Genomic DNA, 20,806 nt, shown 5'->3' on the forward strand with positions numbered 1-20,806 from the left:
ATAATAGAATAATAATAATAGTATAATAATAATGTAGAATAATAATAATAGTATAATAATAATAATGTAGAATAATAATAATAGTAGAATAATAATAATAGTATAATAATAATAATGTAGAATAATAATAATGTATAATAATAATGTATAATAATACTAATAGTATAATAATAATAGTATAATAATAATAATGTATAATAATAATAATAGTATAATAATAATAATGTAGAATAATACTAATAATAGTATAATAATAATAATGTAGAATAATACTAATAGTATAATAATAATAGTAAAATAATAATAATGTAGAATAATAATAATGTATAATAATAATAGAATAATAATAATAATATAGAATAATAATAATAGTATAATAATAATAGAATAATAATAATGTATAATAATAATAATAGTATAATAATAATAATGTAGAATAATAATCATGTAGAATAATAATAATAGTATAATAATAATAATGTAGAATAATAATAATAGTAGAATAATAATAATAATGTAGAATAATACTAATAGTATAATAATAATAGTATAATAATAATAATAATAATGTAGAATAATAATGGGCCTCTATAGTACAGTTTTTTTATTGCCAACTGTGCTGTTACTTCCTATATTTCCTATTAGTCTAATCTCTTTCGACATAAACTGATTTTGTTTTAATGCTTAGTATTGATTTGAATGGCCTATACAAGTACATTTGAAAGTGTCCCGTACAATAAGGGGATCGACTGTGCCTACGTTATGCGGACAAAAGTCAATTATTAACTATTTTGCCGTAATATTCCACCCACTAAAACCTCCCCCTATATCTGGGAGGTCTGTTGTCACGAAGACCATCAGACCATCTCCCTCTCCCTGACACCATTGCATCCGAAGGCAAACCTTTGGCCACCAATTGGCTTAGGCTAAACGGAAATATGGGCAGTCCCATGACAACATAATTCAATACTGCCACCCTTCACTCACAAATTCAATTCCCCATAGGTCTATTGCATGTGTATAAGGGTGCTTTTTATAAGAGAAATAACCAATTAACATGGAAAACAGTCAGAAAAATTCTATAATAACAATAATAATAGATAATATTAATAGAAATAATAACAGCACAATATTATAGATTTCTGCTGATATTAAGAAAGTACTAGCAAAGGCTATAAGCATGTCAGCCCAGCCTGCTCAGTTCAATGGATCCTATTGTTCGAAAAAATGAAGAGAAAAATACCTTCTATAAATTTTGCAAGACCAGTTCTTCATGTCCTTACATGCACGCTGCCTATCGGCAGAGAGACACATTCCACGTAGTCCTTATTATATCCTGTTATAATCCTGTCGGCAGAGAGACACATTCCACGTAGTCCTTATTATATCCTGTTATAATCCTGTCGGCAGAGAGACACATTCCACGTAGTCCATATTATATCCTGTTATAATCCTGTCGGCAGAGAGACACATTCCACGTAGTCCTTATTATATCCTGTTATAATCCTGTCGGCAGAGAGACACATTCCACGTAGTCCTTATTATATCCTGTTATAACCCTGTCGGCAGAGAGACACATTCCACGTAGTCCTTATTATATCCTGTTATAATCCTGTCGGCAGAGAGACACATTCCACGTAGTCCTTATTATATCCTGTTATAATCCTGTCGGCAGAGAGACACATTCCACGTAGTCCTTATTATATCCTGTTATAATCCTGTCGGCAGAGAGACACATTCCACGTAGTCCTTATTATATCCTGTTATAATCCTGTCGGCAGAGAGACACATTCCACGTAGTCCTTATTATATCCGGTTACATTCCTATCAGCAGAGAAACACATTCCATGTAGTCATTATATCCTTTTATATTCCGACAGAAAGAAAGAGGGAGAAAGGATCATGCATTTTAACAGCCACCAATGACTTCCAGTGAAAATGTGTCTTACGCATCACACTACCCCTAAAGGAATACATAAGTCTAACTGACACATTTTTACAGTGTTAGTTTCATCCGCTGTTGTACAGTGTGATATAAAACACAGGAAAAAAATAATTTTGACTGTTGCTGGGCCTTCTTTGACTTCACCAATTAGAGCCACTCGTACAGTAAAACACAAGCCACTTTGATTTGGTGTATGTTTACGGCAAAGCGTTCGTTTACACCATACACCACTATGTAATTAACCGTAATCCCTTAATCGCTATTAATTGTGGTGCTGTTCGTCGAAGCAGACCCCTTTTTTTTCCCTTTACAGTCGAGGCTACGCTGTTGCATATGCATGATGTGTTAATGTCGCTTGTTCATCTCCAGTTGCTATGGCTGCAACCTACACACTTGCCTACAGTACATTCCCCTTCAAATGAATCTGGAGGAGTAAAAGGACATGCTGTAGGATTCAGGAGGAAGACATCGTATTATCCCTTACTTTATTACTCCCCTGACTCACTACGCTGTGTAACACTCTTCTCCCCAGGGCAGACCCTGAGACTTCTGCATTGACAGTATAAGTTTCATATTTACTACAACAGAACATTAATTTACTGAGACGCACCGCTTGTCTAGGCGTGTTAACTGCTGCTGTGGCCCATGGGAAAGACAATCGCTCGACAAGTCCTCATCGTCTTAGATACTGCAGAGCAATAGTTCCTATAATCAGTGCAATTTCATTTTTTTGTTGATATACACTGCGGTACCTAAAGCCATATGCTTTAGTATGTATGCGTGTAAAAAAATATATGTAAATACTGTATGTAAAAAAAAAAAAGAGGGTGCTTTAAATCACATTGTCCAGAACAATTACTGGCATTGAAACGTAATAATAGTACCAAGATTATTTGCCACTTAACTTGTCTGCTGCTTGAATTAATAATTTGTTATTAACTACACTGTGTCATCGTAAAAGTAATGAGCACAGCCTCAGGTGAATGAATGGCAGCCACTGTAGGTAGGGTTCAATCAAACCCACACTGTGCTTAAACCGGCATTGTGTGAGAAATCACATTGGTCCTGTGTCACAAGAATGTAAGAATTGATTGTCTGTCTGTCCCCCAACATTTTAACAGGGCACAGTGGAGCTAGGCCACAGAGCCTCCCTGTAGATGAAACAAGCCATTTGGTGACAGATTGCAGTGCCTTTATTTCTCACTCCCTTCACACCCCTCCTTTCCTCACACTGAGCCCATCTCACCGGGACTCGCCACTCCGACAGGCGCTGGTGGTGTCATTCCCTGTTTGGAATCTGGAATGGGCTGGAATTCTGCAACCCACAGATCCATTCCCGAGGAAGTTTGACTCCACTCAGTGCTCAGACATCAGAGCCATGCTATACACAAGTGGGCCTCAATGGGGGGTCGTATTCATAACCCTTCTGTACAAGATGAGAGTACAAGTGGAAAGGGAATTGGTGTACCCTGCGGTACAACATCTCAACAAAAAGTATATTTTGCTACATTTCTTGTGTATTTTAGTACTTAAGTACTCTGGACATTTTTATCATATAATGTTTTTGGAGATACTTTTTGCTTATCATACAGAAAATATTATCTTGCCACCAGGATAATTTCTCTTGAGTTGTTTCTGTAAAATATGTAATGCTGTTATTCAGCTGCCTATACACACCTACTGTCCATTGTTCTGGTTCAAAGATCTTTGGCTAAAATACAAAATGTTTCATGTCAGAGAAAGATGAATATTACAAAAAGGGCTTTGGAGTAGGAGAGAGGAGTGAGACTGGGTATTTAGAGTAGCTCGACCCTTGGGGAGTGAGGGGGGATCTGAGGGGAGAACAGAGCCTGGGGATGGGGATCATTCTGCTTCAGTGAGTCCCTGTGTGTGTTTGGGGAAAACTCTTTCTGGCCTGAGTCAGCTCTCCCAATCCTTTGGCTAATTGGCTCCCATTGTCCCTGCAAATAAAGGAACTGTGTGTGTGTGTGTGTGTGTGTGTGTGTGTGTGTGTGTGTGTGTGTGTGTGTGTGTGTGTGTGTGTGTGTGTGTGTGTGTGTGTGTGTGTGTGTGTGTGTGTGTGTGTGTGTGTGTGTGTGTGTGTGTGTGTGTGTGTGTGTGTGTGTGTGTGTGTGTGATACAAAGACATACAGTACAGTACATCCTACATGTTCACCTGTGCAGACACGTTGGATCTATGTGACTGACAGAGGTGGGCTCTCTGCTAGGGTTGAATACCAGAAAATGGGTTACTGAGGTACACCAAGATTTCCCGCCCAAACCGACTCCCTTTTCCTGGGATAAATAATTACGAGAAAACTGTAAATTATGAGGTGAAATGGAACTGTTCAATTAAATGGAACAAAAGTATAAACTTAACGTGGAACAATTTCAATGATTTTACTGAGTTACAGTTCATATAAGGAAATCAGTCAATTGAAATAAATACATTTGGCCCTAATCAATGGATTTCACACGACTTGGCAGGGGCGCAGCAATAGGCTTGGGAACCAGGCCTACCCACTGCGGTGCCAGCCAACCAGAATGAGTTTTTCCCCACAAAACAGATTTATTACAGACAGAAATACTCCTGTTTCATCAGTTATCTGGGAGGCTGGTGTCAGACGAACCTGCAGGTGAAGAAGCCAGATGTGGAGGTCCTGGGCTGGCGTGGTTAGACATGGTCTACGTTTGTGAGGCCGGTTGAACGTACTGCCAAATTCTCTAAAACGACATTGGAGTCGGCTTATGGTAGAGAAATAAACATGACATTTTAGAGAAATAAAGCTCTGGGGGACATTCCTGAAGTCAGCATTCCAATTGCACGCTCCCTCAAAACTTGAGACATCTGTGGCATTGTGTTGTGTGACAAAACTGCACATTTTAGAGTGACCTTTTATTGTCCCCCGCACAAGGTGCAGCTGTGTAATGATCATGCTGTTTAATCAGCTTCTTGATATGCCACACCTGTCAGGTGGATGGATTGTCTTGGCAAAGGATAAATGTTCACTAACAGGGATGTAAACAAATTGGTGCACAAAATATGAGAGAAATAAGCTTTTTGTGCATATGGACAATTTCTGGGATCTTTTATTTCAGCTCATGAAACACTTTCAAACATGTTGCGTTTTTATTTTTGTTCAGTATACGCAAGATGTCTAAATCTGGCTTCTCTATGGCCTTCTCTCTGCTATCTGCATGATCTATCATCAACGCTCAGAGTGGGGCCAGACACCGCATCTCAGGAGGACAGGTCACAATGCATGTATGATCTCATCACGGTCACTTTTTTCTTGTGACAGGTAGGCCTACATTTGCTGCAGCATGGCCTATGTTACAGTAATATAAGGACTGAATGCGCGTCTAATTTAGACATCTCCATCTGGCTTTCGGGGGTCCCCTTATTTATTAATTGTAAATTAGATCTAAACATTTTTTGCAGCCTATCTCTTGAATATAGTTGCTATAAATCAGTGCATACGCGAGCACGCTCTCACCGTCTTTCTCTCTCTCTGCATCAATTCCCTTCAAATTGCATCCAAAATAGATCATCCCTTTCAGGTAATAAATTCAATGCGGTGTAAGCCATATATCAAATGAATGATGGGTTATGCATAAGTGTATAGCCTCTGTCTCTTGTGCATTACGCACCTGTGCACCGCTGGCCATTAAAAAAACGCTCCTTCGCTCTTCCGAGTCCCACGAAAAGCCAGACTAGAATAGTTTACTGGATATTGTTTGTTTGCATTTCTTATAGCTTAACTAATAGACTATTGGAAGAGGGATACAAGCTCTTATTTGCTGAATGTTATATACAGCAGCCAATAAAACTGACGGGGAGAAGAGAGAATGCGTGATGGCGGTAGGCTAATCAGTTAACGTTATTTATTTTTACCCGTCACCCATACCCATTCAATCATCGTGAAGAGAAGTGAAAGCCGTCTGCGTCTTATTCTAGTCCTAAGTTATTCAAGCATGTCATTACTATGAAGAAGACGAGGACAACGAAACTTAACTGTTGAAAATGAGGAAGGAATGAAGCAACATTAGAGACAGAAAGACGAAGTAGGCCAATGCTCACGTTACAAATTACTAGGGGAAATATTATGAAAGGTAGGCGACATATGCGTCTGCCTACTAATTATACGACTGTAAAATAGGCCATATTATATTTCCAAATTCAATCAATTTGCTAGACTGTAATCGTAACTTTGTAGGCCGCATGTCCTGCGCCATCTTTGCATATTCTCTCCCTGTTTGATGGTTTGAATTAGGTGTGTAATAAAGTCATATAATACAATGGAGAACTGCAGTGGTCGCCAACCGGTCGATCGCAATCTTCAAGGCATTCCTAGTCGATCACCAAACATTTCTGCAGAAAGGCCAACGATAAAGGCTTGCTCTCCTTTTCTATTATTATTCGTGTTGGACTGCTGGCGGTAGGTGCGCTTGATTCAGAAGCTCTGCACACCGGGTTAACAAAGTGTTCCGTTTTTAACTTTTTCATTTGTCCTAACCGGCGGACCAGTAGATCTGTGGCTAAAATCGAGTATGCCCATTGTACCGATCACAGCAATGTTTGATACTACCCTACGTGGGACTTCACAACTTTTAAAACCATGACCACAGAGAGACCGTCAAAGAATACAGCAAAGAGCTGCTGTTTTTATGATGAGTTCATGTTTATTCCGCACTGTCAACACTGTTTTTAACACTATTACAAAACATAAAACGAGCTACTCAGTATACTACTTTCACTTGCGCGGCAGCTGCAATGAATGCGTAGCCACGTGTATCAATAGCCCTGCGTTTTTATTAGGCTATTATTAGCAGCTTGTCGTGTCTATTTTAATATCTAGGAATATTTCACTTTTTCTATTCATAGGAACAACATGAATTTGTGTATGAGGCAGATGCGGTACGACTCGAATTTCGCCATCAGTTAGAAGACAGTGTCCCCTCTCTCTGGTCAGTCTCACCAAAGGAAAGGAAGGAGGGAGCAGGGACTCTGAGAGGCAGACCCTATGCTGCTCTTTCCCTCCGCTGAGACTAATGCTGCGTTCAAAACAACTGGGAACTTCAGTGTACTCAATGCTGCGTTCAAAACAACTTGAAAAATACGAGGTCAAATCATGACATCAGTGATCTTCAGGTCGAAAAGTCGGAGCTCTAGAAGGAATTCCGAGTTGGATGACCGTTTAAATCGTTTTTTCAGAGTTCCCAGTTTTGAATACGCTGAAGTTGGAGATTTGAGTTCCGAGCTCAGTCCAATAAAATAAAAAAGCGAATTATTTAAATTTAAGCTCCGCAGTGCCTCGCAAGTGTTACACCAACTGTTCTATTTTGTTGAAATATAATATGGTCTGAGTAGAACAATATTGGCAGGCCAAGCGTATAGCCAATATGCTGTGATAATGTATTAGGCCTAATTCCCAAACCTCATTCCTACAGAACTGTTTTTGTTGAATGTTGAATTATTTAAGCCATGTAAAAAAAATAAAAAATAATAACGTTTGTAAAATACCAGGAAAATATTCAACCCTACTCTCTGCCACAGGTGCCTCAGGATGAGTGGAGTGGATACCCAGAGGATGGGGACCAGGACGAGGAGATCCCGTGTCGACGGATGCGCAGCAGCAGCTACGTCAAAGCCATGGGAGAAGAAGACAACGACTCTGGCGGCGAATCTGATGGCAGCCCCAAGACCTCACCCCAGAAGGCCATCCGACCCGACGCCCTCGTCCTCAAATCAGCTATGCAGAGACCCCACATAGAACCCCAAAGGTAGGCCCGTTAATGTCTCGACTAGAGCTGCTGTACTTCGGGTTTTCAATAATGCATTGTCACTACATCCTGGTTACTGTGTCTGTTTCAGGACACCCTCAGCCTCATACATCACTCCTGCTTGAGGCTGAGGATGATCTAAAATGGACACTGTACTGGTTATCATTACCAGGGTACGTTTAAACCAAACTAGTGCAAGTGTGGAGTGTGAGAGATGAATATACTGTTATATATTTTGGGATTGTTACAGACAAGGCAATAATATTTTATGAATATGTAAGCCTTGTTACAAGAATGACAGTCGGGTGTGAATTATATATTACACAGCATTACTGACATGGTTTTGGGTAAACATTTGGCTGCATTACTGAATAATTACTGAATACTTTAAATAACTGTGCTCATAATCTTGGTTTGGACATTAGATTGGATGGCAGGATTTAAAATGATACTTTCGCTCCGATAGCCAATGTGGCTCATGGATTACCGTAAATAATGTAGAAGCTCTGACCTTTATCTTGGCTGGATCTTGACCCCCTTTCAAAACCCTGAACACGGCTTCCGCCTTTTTGACACGCCATTTAAAAACGTTAACCCTAGCTCCAGGCTTTTTGCAAGCTGTTTTCAACCCTAACCCCCGGCTTTCATCGTTGAATTTCATCAAAGTCACACACTGCCATCAGTGTTTTTGTCATTTTCTGTCCCTCCTGCCTGTTTGTTTTACAGTAGCTCTCCTACAGTAGTTATACTGTATACACCTCTAGCTTGCTAAAGCAAAGACATTATTTGACCTGGCGGTTATATCCATTTCCTGTCTCTGTGACCTCTGTCTGCAGTGGGACATTCTGGGGGAGCATGCATGATTTACACATGTCATCCGATGTTGCTGGGCAACAGAGTAAGAATAACTCCTTGGTTACGATTGGCTGTGACATGTTCCTATTCTACCCCAGTGCATCACCAACTTATGTTAGTGCATGACTAAGAGCTTTGCTACATTTGTTTGGTCAATTGCTATGCAGCCGCTTCACTGCCTTGTGACCCTGTCCTTACACTATGAGCTTTGACTGTTCTTTGATTAGTAATTGGAACCCAGTTCTGTTCATCAGCTCAGATATACAAAAAAATATTCTAGCTGGTGAGTGTCACAGACCAATGCAGGTATATCTGACGTTTATCAACTGCTATTTCAATATTTGCCCATCATCTTACAGAGGAAATGTGCATTATGTTATCACAGCACTGTTGACAAGGCTATGGCAACCCTGTCACTTCTCTCCAATGTCATGGTCAAAGGTTTTAAACATGAAAATAAATTGTCTGACAAAAAAATGTCATTTCATTATTTGAATGTCTTGGATTAGAACCGGTGTTGTGGTCCGATGACATGAAAATAGAGGCACGCACACCGATGGTGGGTTTTGCGTACAAAGAAAGATGGATATGCAGAACAGAACCCCTACTGTAAAATATGGGGGTGGATCTTTGATATTATGGTGCTATTTTGATTCCACTGCTCCTGGTTAAGGTCACCGGCATCATGAACTTTACACAAGTACCAGGACATTTTAGCCCAAATCCTGATTGCCTCTCCCAGGAGGCTGAAACTTGGTCGCAAGTTTCCAGCAAGACAATATCCCTAAGCACTTATAAAAATCCACAAAGAAATGGTTAATTGACCACAAAATCAAAATTTTGCAATGGCCATCTCAGTCTCCGGACGTGAACCCCATTGAAAACCTGTGGTTTGGTTTGAAGAGGACAGTCCATAAGTGCAGACGAAGGATATCAAGGATCTGGAAAGATTCTGTAGGTAGGAATGGTCCAAGATCCCTCCCAATCTCATGAAACATTTTAGAAAAAGGTTCAGTGTTGTTATCCTTGCAAGGTGAGCCATTGAAAGGTATTAAAAACAGGGGGGGGCAATCATTTAGACCTCTTATCTTTTTTGGGGGAAAAGTATTATTTGTTAAACAAAATCTCTGCATCTGAGCAATTGTATTAGCATAAAATATTATAAATGTACAATATAACTCAGTATTTCTATTATTTATTTTATACAGTCTCTTTTGCTCATGTTTATCAAAGGTGCCAATAATTTTGGACCTGACTGTACAGTGCCTGTTTGCACTCATTCCCTTCTTGACAGGCAACACTCCATAGATTCATAGATAAATACGCTTTAGGTAAGCTATAGGAAGAAGGATAGTGGTACAGAGTGATATTGTAATACGAATAATAGAATGATTGGACAGAAAAAGAAATGGACACCAGCAAAAGAATGTACAGCTACATAAGTAGCATGGCTTGGCAGGGGATCAGGGAAGCAGTAACGATGGTTACGATAACATTTTCATTACCTTATTGTACTGTTGAATGCGTCAGAGCAGAATATCTTCCCGTCCTGATTGTGACCCAGAGGATGCATCGGCTCTCCCTCTGAGATGTGTCTTAGTTTATTGTTATTCTAAGCTGGCTTTGAAAATCACCCTTCCAGAACAGGACGGTTGCTTGTGTTCTGGAGGTCTGCACACATGCACTCACTCATGCACACACACACACACACACACACACACACACACCTAACCACACACACACACACAGACACACAGACAGACAGACAGACAGACAGACAGACAGACAGACAGACAGACAGACAGACAGACAGACAGACAGACAGACAGACAGACAGACAGAAAGAAAGAACCTGGTGAGGTGCCCTGCATGCATCAGTCCTGTGTGACACTCAGACTCCCTATCCTTTTGTCACCCACAGCTTAATCATCATATCACTGGGAATCTACTCACTTCCTGCTTTTGTCTCACTTCCTGCTTTTGTCCCACCCCCACACTAACAGACACACATTAAGCCTCGTTTCCACGCTCTAAAAAGCTTATATTGTTGTAATAATGGGAGGTGTAGGTGGGATGTGCAAACTGTAATTGTGGGCTTAGCGAGTCACCTGTGTTTTTGGGGCTTGCGATGACTGCACGTGTCATCATAGTTTAGAGTTGATTGCAATAATGCTGCTAATGTTGTAGGGGGATGAGTCACTTTTGTCGCAAGCACAGTGTTATATTCAGTGAGCGATATAAGCTGAGCACAGCAGATACCCTGCTGGTCACACCACAACACAACATAACCTGGATACAGCTGTACTACATGTAAGCCAGGTTACCTGTTTAACAGTATGTGACATTGTTGGGTCTTTAGCCCTGAGCATTTTCCAGGGATGTCTGACCAGGACATCCCTGGCCATATTACCGCCACACCGGCGGTCATGAGTTATGACCACAGTAAAATTCCACGTGACCTTTGAGTCACGGTAATCTCCTCTTATGCACTCTGGACATGCATTGGTGGTACCCAACTCACTAACGAGCATCAGGTCCTAATGGCCTGGTACTCAGGGCTCTATTGTCCCTCTAACCACTCTGACATCAATGCAAATGCAAATCGAAAATGACATCAAACACTTCTCTTCAAAACAGTATCATGCTTTTAAAACTCACCTCACTGTGATGATCAATGTGAAGAAAGAAGTTCAACAACAGGTTGAAACTGAGTTTAAAACATGGTTGTTGTGGATGTTGTTTTAAAGTCTAACACAACGAAATGGACAGCACTTTCTAAGGTGATGATTCATTCAAAACACACATACGCATATTAGGTCTTATGCATACACTTGTGCATACAAAACCCCCAGAATTAAAATAATGACTGTGCTATTATACAATACATAACCTACCGTATATAAGGCATGGCAGAAAAACAATAAAAAACTTTTTACTTAAGTCTTTGGTACATAATTGGTCTAGCCTCTACTCCAAAATTAAACTAATTCCAGTAGTAGCTTTTGAGTGTGGCCTGTATTATTCAAGCAGCTCTTAGTCTCACGACAAAATTAGACTTGTTCCAAATATAACATTTGTATGTGTTTAAGGTTACGTTAAGGTTACGCATTAACTCTGAATTTTTAAGGTTAGGCATTACCGCCGAATGGTTACGGTAAGGGTTAAGGTTTGGGATAGACTTCAAATAAATATAACTGAAACAACATTCTATCGCTGGATTTGAACTTGCAACCTTTGGAATCAGAGGCAGATGCTACTTGAAGGCAACAGCGCTCACTGTTGCCCATAGTGGACATGGATGGATGTCGAAAACTGTCTTGTATCCCGGGTGACCTGGCTGGTATTATTATACCAACACAGTCTCACATTCAATTCGCGCATATATGTACAAAATGTATTTCAGCAGATTTCGTGCGTTTTTGTGCATTTTTGGGGTGGTTCAATTCGTGCGAAAATACACGAATTTCTGTGCTACTTAATTCGTTCGAAAATACACGAATTTCTGTGCTACTTAATTCGTGCGAAAAGACACGAATTTAACCAGTAGGCGACACAAGCCTTTGCAACAACCATATAGACGCGATCATTTGTATTTCATTTTTGTTCTTATTAATGGCTAATTCAACGTCATGAATATACAGAAATGTTGTCTTTGTTTAACCATGTTTTAAAATGTGTCGTTGTATGCCTATATGTACTGTTTTAGACTTGCTGAACAGAATTTTTGAGAAAAGACGCACATTTAAGTGCGACTTAATTCGTGGGAAATATTGTTTTATTAATGCCAATGCTGTTTTCTGTGCTTGATTTCGCTTAATACTTTGGATACTGGTGCACTTGTAATCAGAACGCCTTTTTGTCATGTAGGCAACCATACACGATTTTCTTCATAACCCATTTCATATTTCGTGAAGCCTAAATTACACAATTTTCTTCATAATGCATGTATTACATGTTAATGTAAAATAATGAATTGTGTTGGCTTACACTTATGGCCTTTCCAAGGCCTTTCCATACCTTAAGGGAACATTTTAGCACTCACCATATGGTGAGTGAGAAACGCCACATTGCAAATGTAAGGTCCCTTACTAGACGTCCTGCAACGTTTCTAAAATTCGTGGACGGCGTCGGGCCGTGCGCGGGGGAGAGATCTTTCAGGAAGTCATCAAACTAAATCTCTCGGACGTTCGGTTTCCGTTTTATAAAAATAACACATTTTGGTCATTTTTCCGCAGTCTCGGAAATTCCCACCAGAGGGAAAATAAATAATATTGCAAATGCACAAGCACATTGCAAATGCATGTGGCCTTTTCTCCTAAACGGAAAATATTTCGAAGACGTAATGGACAGTTGGCCCCGAACAAGATGGCGTCGAGGCCTCAACGCTTTTTGAGTTATGGCCATTTTTCTGGGATTAAAGGTCAAAAACGCAAAGTAGGGTGCTAATTTGACCGCTTCACGTCAAAGTACATAAGCATACGGTGTCAGGAAAAAAAGAACCAGCCATTTATCTATCGTAATTTAAGAGAAATCGTACATTGACAAATTGGTCATGTTCACAAAAAGGAGTAAAAAAAAAAAAAAGTTACAGATCCAGTTGCAGTGTGTTCAGACGAACATTTTTTAAGTGGGTCTCGAAGCTCTGCCAGAATTCTGTGATTTTATGTGATTTTATGAAATAACACACACTCATTTAACCCTCTGTAAATAAGTCAGTTCTTAACATAAAGACTTAAAACTCAATATTATATAAGAGCCTACCCCAAGGAGGATATGTGTTCACTTTCAGCTTCCTATGTCAACCGGAAGTACCTTCAAATGGTGCCATAGGGTCAGTTTCGAAGGGTTAAAAAGGTCAGATCTGCCTCCCGGGTGGCGCAGTGGTCTAGGGCACTGCATCGCAGTGCTAGCTGCGCCACCAGAGTCTCTGGGTTCGTGCCCAGGCTCTGCCGCAGCCGGCCACGACCGGGAGGTCCGTTGGCCTAGCGTCGTCCGGGTTAGGGAGGGTTTGGCCGGTAGGGATATCCTTGTCTCATCGCGCTCCAGCGACTCCTGTGGCGGGCCGGGGGCAGTGCGCGCTAGCCAAGGGGGCCATGTGCACGGTGTTTCCTCCGATACATTTGTGCGGCTGGCTTCAGGGTTGGAGGCGCGCTGTGTTAAGAAGCAGTGCGGCTTGGTTGGGTTGTACTTCGGAGGACACGTGGCTTTCGACCTTCGTCTCTCCTGAGCCCATACGGGAGTTGTAGCGATGAGACAAGATAGTAATTACTAGCGATTGGATACCACGAAGAAAAGGGGATAAAAGGATGGAGTGAAAAAGTACGGTGCTTAAAGACACACAAAGCCTGCAATGGCATTGCCATTATCTCCAGGCCGTGCCGAGTTCAACGAGATGCCCCGCTTGACCGTAGCTAGCTCGGTCTGAGTGCAGCAACAGGGACAAGAAGAAGGACCCAAATGACCCTTTGACCTCAATTTCATATTTTTTTGCTTTTGGGAGACAGAGAGAGAACCGTTAAGGTTAGAAGCACAATTTGACCTCAGGAACGTTCCTAAGGTCCTCCCGATCTGTACAAGCCTAACATTGACCGTGTGGCATTAACCCTTAATAGTTAAAAGAAGGTGTTTACATCAAACAGTTTACAATGACATGTCTCCCCACAGGAAGTAATTGCCTGCTCCCCTAAATTCAACCTGAAGCCTATGTGGGTTAATAATGCCTTATGAACCTGTCTTCGATGACAGTCCATCAGGCCACTATGAGGTCTACCTGTGTCGATTCTAAGCTTCTTGGAGCAACCGGAAGTGGTTAAATCACCCTAAAAGTGTTTGCCATACCCAACCTGCAGTTTGAGAGAAATAGTGCATTCAACCCTATGTAAATCAGTGAGTTCTTAACGTATAGACTTAAAACTCAGGATTCTGTAAAAAGCCCACTCCAATGAGGATATGTGTTTATTTCAGGTTCCTGTGCCAACCGGAAGTGCCATAATTGGTGTCAAAAGGGCTGTTTCGAAGGGTTAAAAAAGTCAAATCTTTCCAAAACTTAATATATGTGAATAGGCAACCCTCATGAACTGTAAATCAGTCATTCATCCCATCAGATTTCAAGGAAAAATTTACACACCCACACAGAAAGGATGGAGTGACACACTGAGGGGCTTAGAGGCAGACAGTGCCTGCAATAGTTACTTTTGTTTGAACTTTTAAAGAACCGTCAGACCTAGAGTTCTGAAACTTTACAAATCTGTTCTAGAGCTCAGGTCGATTAAGCACGGTGAGTTATGTGGCTCTAGAAGGTTCTCGGACCGATAAAAAGCCTCGGTGCATTTGCATTGACTTCAATTCATTTTGAGCATTACAAAATGGTGACATTTAGAAAAGTCCCAGAGTTGCAAGACTAGGTGCATTGAAACCGGCTCGGCCCATAGAGACGGACCCCGACATTTCTGTCCGATAGCTCATTCAAGGACCCCGTAGCAAGGCATGGAAAAAAGTGTAATTTCAGCACCAATTAAGGTTTTGCTCGGGCACCGAATGACCTATCGAGCCGAAACTTGGGATTCGAGGTCGCCTCACATAGGGCTAAACATAATGTGAAAACTGGACCCGCAGCTAGAACATAACTACGTATTATTTGTTTTATTATGGTTTAAATGGAAGGCGCTGTGAATTTTGGGCCTGCTCTGAAATATGTGATAGTTGGCTTCTAAACGAGTTGGAAAAAGTGAGTTTGGAGCCAGATGGTATCAGTTTGGTGTCTGAAAATATCTAATTGGCTGATGGACACTGACTTGCTAGTTGACTTTTGTGCATTTGCAATATGTTTCAACAGTGAAAAACCACCAAAATAGCATTCTGAAATCACCACTAAAAATGACATCAACATAGCCGTGCCGAGTTCAACGAGATGCCCCGCTTGACCGTAGCTTGCTCGGTCTGAGCGCAGCGACAGTGACAAGAAGATGACCCTTGACCTACATTTCAAGTCTTTTGCTTTTGGGAGACAGAGAGAGAACTGTTAAGGTTAGAAGCACAATTTGACCTCAGGAACGTTCCTAAGGTCTCTGTGCAAGCCTAACCTTGACCGTGTGGCATTAACCCTTAACAGTTAAAAGAAGGTGTTTACATCAAACAGTTTACAATGACATCTCACCCCATAGGAACACATTGCCTGCACCCCTAAATTCAACCTGAAGCCTATGTGGGTTATGAATGTCTTATGAACCTGTCTTCAATGACAATCCATCAAGCCACTATGAGGTCTACCTGTGTTGATTCTAAGCTTCCTGGAGCAACCGGAAGTGATAAAATCACCCTAAAAGTGTTTTGCCATACCCAACCAGCAGTTTGTGATATATAGTGCATTCAACCCTGTGTAAATCAGTCAGTTCTTAACGTATAGACTTAAAACTCAGGATTCTGTAAAAGCATACCCCGATCAGGATATGTATTTACTTATAGCTTCCTGTGCCAACCGGAAGTGCCTTAAAATGGGGTCATAGGTGCTGTTTCGAAGGTTTAAAAAAGTCAGATCTTTCCAAAACTTTAAATGTGTGAATCGGTCAACCCTCATGAACTGTAAATCAGTAATTTCGCTAAACAGATGTCAAAGAAAAGCTCTCTCACACACACACACACACACACACACACACACACACACACACACACACACACACACACACACACACACACACACACACACACACACACACACACACACACACACACACACACACACAGCAAGGACGGAGTGAAAAAGTATGGTGCTTAAAGACACACAGAGCCTTAAATGCTTTTAGGGGGGATCCAGACTTCCATACCCGCTCTGGGAGCACTATACTACCGCCCCAAATCAATGGGTGCTGGCCTGAGTGATTTATGGAGGTTTTCAAAAAATATTCTGTTTTTTCTTCTGGAAAATATTTTATGTTTTTTCTTCTCGAGTCAATGGCCTGAGTGATTTATGGTCCAAACTTTTCATGCACCTGGTATTTTTTTGGGGTTACCAGGCGTCATTTTTCAAAACGGTTGAAATTGCTTTTAGGGGGCATCCAGAGTGTCACATGACCGGATGAGGTAACTATTCTTGTTCTTCTTGTAACTTTCCGGTAGGCTAGAAGCTTTCCGGTGTTTTGCTGCTCGACACAGGTCGACGCAGGTATTGCACTTGATTTATCGTTATCGTAACCGTAGGTGCAGCCAAGTGGAAATACGAAAGCTTTCTAGCTATTTCGCACTGACGGTAATTTGAACACAAGAACGTTTCTAGTGAAAAGGTGCTTACACTCAGAGCCATGTATTTACACTCAGCCACCCTAGCCTTATTACGGGTTAACGTTTTGGTAATTTTGGTTGGCCAACAAAATGTAAGACTACAATGACTGCATACGTTTCCCCAAATGTTATACGAAAAAAAAATGTTTTGTTATTGATGGACAATGGCAAGGCTGCCATTGTATTTTCAGTTACATTCTGGTCAATAAAAATGGTTTACACGTTTGTTTTTTAAGAAATACATGGAACTACAACCGAATAAAACACCATTAGCCATCATGCATTGCATGATTCATTCTATACTGAAGTCTGTTCAGAAAAATCGAAAACAGTACATATAGGCATAAAACCACAATGTTTTAATAGGGATTAAATAAAGACAATATATATATAACCTCTTATGGTTATATGATAAAAAAAAAGACAAAATATCTATATATTCATAACGTAAAATAAATAAATACAGGCGATCCCGTCTATGGTTGTTGCAACGGCTTGTGTGTCGCCAACTGGTTAAATTCGTGTCTTTTCGCACGAATTAAGTAGCACAGAAATTCGTGTATTTTCGCACGAATTAAGTAGCACAGAAATTCGTGTATTTTCAAACGAATTGAACCACCCCAAAAATGCACAAAAACGCACGAAATCTGCTGAAATACATTTTGTACATATATGCGCGAATTGAATGTGAGGCTGGGCTGATTATACACACTGGATGGAATGGTTACCTTTGCTATGCTCCAAACTCCAAAGAAGTGTTCTTATAAGCCCAGACATTTCTTTAAAAAGAGAAGGAGCTCAGCTGCTACTATATTTATTTCTCAGCTGCTCATATGAATCACATGTTCTGCTATGAAACGGGAGCAGCCTATCTATGATTGAAAAGTGAACCGGCTGGAAAGCAGCCTCCATTCGCTATTTGAGTGCATACGGATGACATGTATTTTTACCCCTGCCCCTGTTCCTGCCCATTTGATAATGGGCAATTCTAATCTAAACTAATTTTACATAAGTGAAGACCAGATTAAATTGAGAATAGTCTGACAGATGAAAATATGATCACTTGATGAGAGAACAGCGTGTGCAGCCTGAGGCGAGGATTACAGCGCAACATTTTTTTGCGACTTTCTCAAATCCTCAACAGCCCAAGTATGTTTTGATTTCTAAGACATTCTAAGGTGTGTATCATTAACAACCACATTTGACAAAAACCTCTAAATCTAGTGTATAGGATGTGTTTCAAAGGATCACTTTTAAGCTCCACATAGCCATTTCATATGCATATTCGCTCTGGAATTGGAAAAATATCCTTTCTATTTTATTCAGCTAAGTTAAATTACATTATTCTTACTATAAAAGGTCATTGTCCTTCCAAAAGTATTCAGACCCTTTGACTTTTTCCACATTTTGTTATGTTACAGCCTTATTCTAAAATTGATTAAATAGATGTTTTCCTCATCAATCTACACACAATACCCCATAATAATAAAGCAAAAACTTTTTTTTGTGTGTCAGCGGCAGGGACTGGGAGACTAGTCAGGATCGAGGGAAAGATGAACGGAGCAATGTACAGAGAGATCCTTGATGAAAACCTGCTCTATAGCGTTCAGGACCTCAGACTGGGTCGAAGGTTCACCTTCCAACAGGACAGTGACCCTAAGCCCACAGCCAAGACAAGACATGAGTGGTTGCGGGACAAGTCTCTGAATGTCCTTGAGTGGCCCAGCCAGAGCCTGGACTTGAACCCGATCGAACATCTCTGGAGAGACCTGAAAATAGCTGTGCAGCAATGCTCCCCATCCAACCTGACAGAGCTTGAGAGGATCTGAAGCGAAGAATGGGAGAAACTCCGCAAATACAGGTGTGCCAAGCTTGTAGTGTCATACCCAAGAAGACTCGAGGCTGTAATCGCTGCCAAATGTGCTTCAACAAGTACTGAGTAAAGGGTCTGAATACTTATGTAAATGTGAAATTAATTTAATATATTCTTAATAAATATACAAAAGTTTATAAAAAACAATTTTTGCTTTGCCATTATGGGGTATTGTGTGTAGATTGATGAGGGAAAAATACAATTTGATCAATTTTAGAATAAGGCTGTTACGTAACAATGTGGAAAAAGTCAAGGGGTCTGAATACTTTACGAATGCACTGTATGTAAATAAGTTATTTCTGTTTTTGATTTGAATTAATTAGCAAAAAATTCTAAAAACCTGTTTTCGCTTTGTCATTATGGGGTATTGTGTGTAGATTGCTGAGTAAATGTTTTTATTTAATCCATTTAAGAATAAGGTTGTTACGTAACAAAATGTTGAAACATCCACTGTAAAATAGTGGCACGGGACTTGTATCTTGTCTGCTAAATGAACAAGCCTACAACCAATGTATGGTGCATAGCCAGATAAGAAACAGTAGGCCAACTCATATTATGAAATACATTTTCTTAATATCATAATGTCTAAAATAAATAAGAGATTTATTGTGATGATATATATTGCATTTATTCATGATACTTTTTTTAATGTAGATGTTCCAACGGCGCACATCAGCGGCCTGTACAATATGTGTGGAGGCCAGGAGATGCTAAACGTGTTTGTTAATTAACAGTCAATTATCGTGAGACCGGCAGTCTTTTGCATGACTATAACCGGTTGACAAAATTTCATGACCACCACAGCCCTGTATCTGACTCACAATGCCTCTCATATTTGTCTATCCACTCTCTCTCTCTGTACAGCCAGAGCTACCACTTGCAAACCACCCGAGACATGATGCGGCCCCATCCCAGTGTCACCCTGGACCCAGCCACCAACTACCCCCAACACCATATACCCCTCGGCCCTCAGTTCCGATCCCGGAACCAGAGCTACATGCGCGCGGTTAGCACCCTCAGTCAGGCAAGCTGCGTCAGCCAGGTGAGTCCCACACAGGCCCCTCACAGGGGGAACACCAGGAGCCCTGGAGGAGTAGGAGGATTGAGAGATACTGTAGATGCCACCATGTTGGTAGAGTGGGTGGAACCTTCTGTTGTTTGCTAAAGGGGTTGCAAAAATAATATAGTTATTTACAGAAATACATTAGTCACAACCTGACCCCCCCCCCCGCCACTCCATGAGATGTTTAGCCGTTATTGTCTGCAGGATTAGATTTTATTGATAGGTCGTGTTGACATTGGTAATGCTTATTTACAATGAATCCTATTTTGACTATGTTCAGTGCACATCTTCAGAAGTACGCGTGTGAAGTCCATAGATTTGTTATTGGTGACGTTGCATAAACGAGCAGTACCAGACTGTACATTTCTGTTCACTTTAATATTTATTACATTACAAGTTCAAGTTACCCGTTAAGTAAGTTCATGCACACTACTAGAAGTTGTGTTGAACTGCTCAGTCAGTCTAGACAATTTTTTATGTTTGAACAGCAGGAGTTATACTATAAAGCGTGCTTTTTATCCGTTGCGGCTGAATATTAGGTACAAGATACAATGATTTAATACATCCTTTGCAGTCATTTTTATTACATAGTAGCAGGCTTTTATGCACTGCATAATATAGACTAGATGGATTTTAATACACGTTTGGCACAATATCTCAACCAACCTTGGTGCTATTCAAAAAAAATCCCCTCACACAGATGACGTTAGTATGGCTTCCTGCCTGCCGTTCTGTTGGGTGCATTGCGCTGGAAATAGATATATACATTCACAGCGTTGAAATTCCGTTAACCGCATGTAGTTTGTACTGTGTTGCACCGTCATTTCTGCTTTTGAATAGCTTCTTGAAAGGACACCTGCTTTCCCCTTTGTCACAGTAGTAACGTATGTACGTCTGTGACGATGACCTGCGATGGGATAGTACATCGTGAAACGGTATACCAGATAATGCATTGTTTTTTGTTGTTTTCATTTGTTTGTTTTATCTGCTTGTTTATTTTTTCCCCCAT

General features: G+C 40.6%; 1 protein-coding gene across 2 annotated transcripts in view; it reads left to right on the forward strand.

Annotated features, from left to right (window-relative positions):
* Nucleotides 1–20,806, forward strand: part of LOC139556554 (disks large-associated protein 2-like) — a 191,459-nt gene that overhangs the window by 125,520 nt on the left and 45,133 nt on the right. For both annotated transcript variants that reach the window (XM_071370640.1, XM_071370641.1), the window contains exons 3-4: nucleotides 7,503–7,729; nucleotides 19,599–19,776. In XM_071370640.1, the coding sequence (XP_071226741.1) occupies nucleotides 7,503–7,729; nucleotides 19,599–19,776 (405 nt within the window). The remainder of the gene's footprint in view (nucleotides 1–7,502; nucleotides 7,730–19,598; nucleotides 19,777–20,806) is intronic.

This window comes from Salvelinus alpinus, chromosome 27, assembly GCF_045679555.1.
Source record: "Salvelinus alpinus chromosome 27, SLU_Salpinus.1, whole genome shotgun sequence".
NCBI lineage: Eukaryota > Metazoa > Chordata > Actinopteri > Salmoniformes > Salmonidae > Salvelinus > Salvelinus alpinus.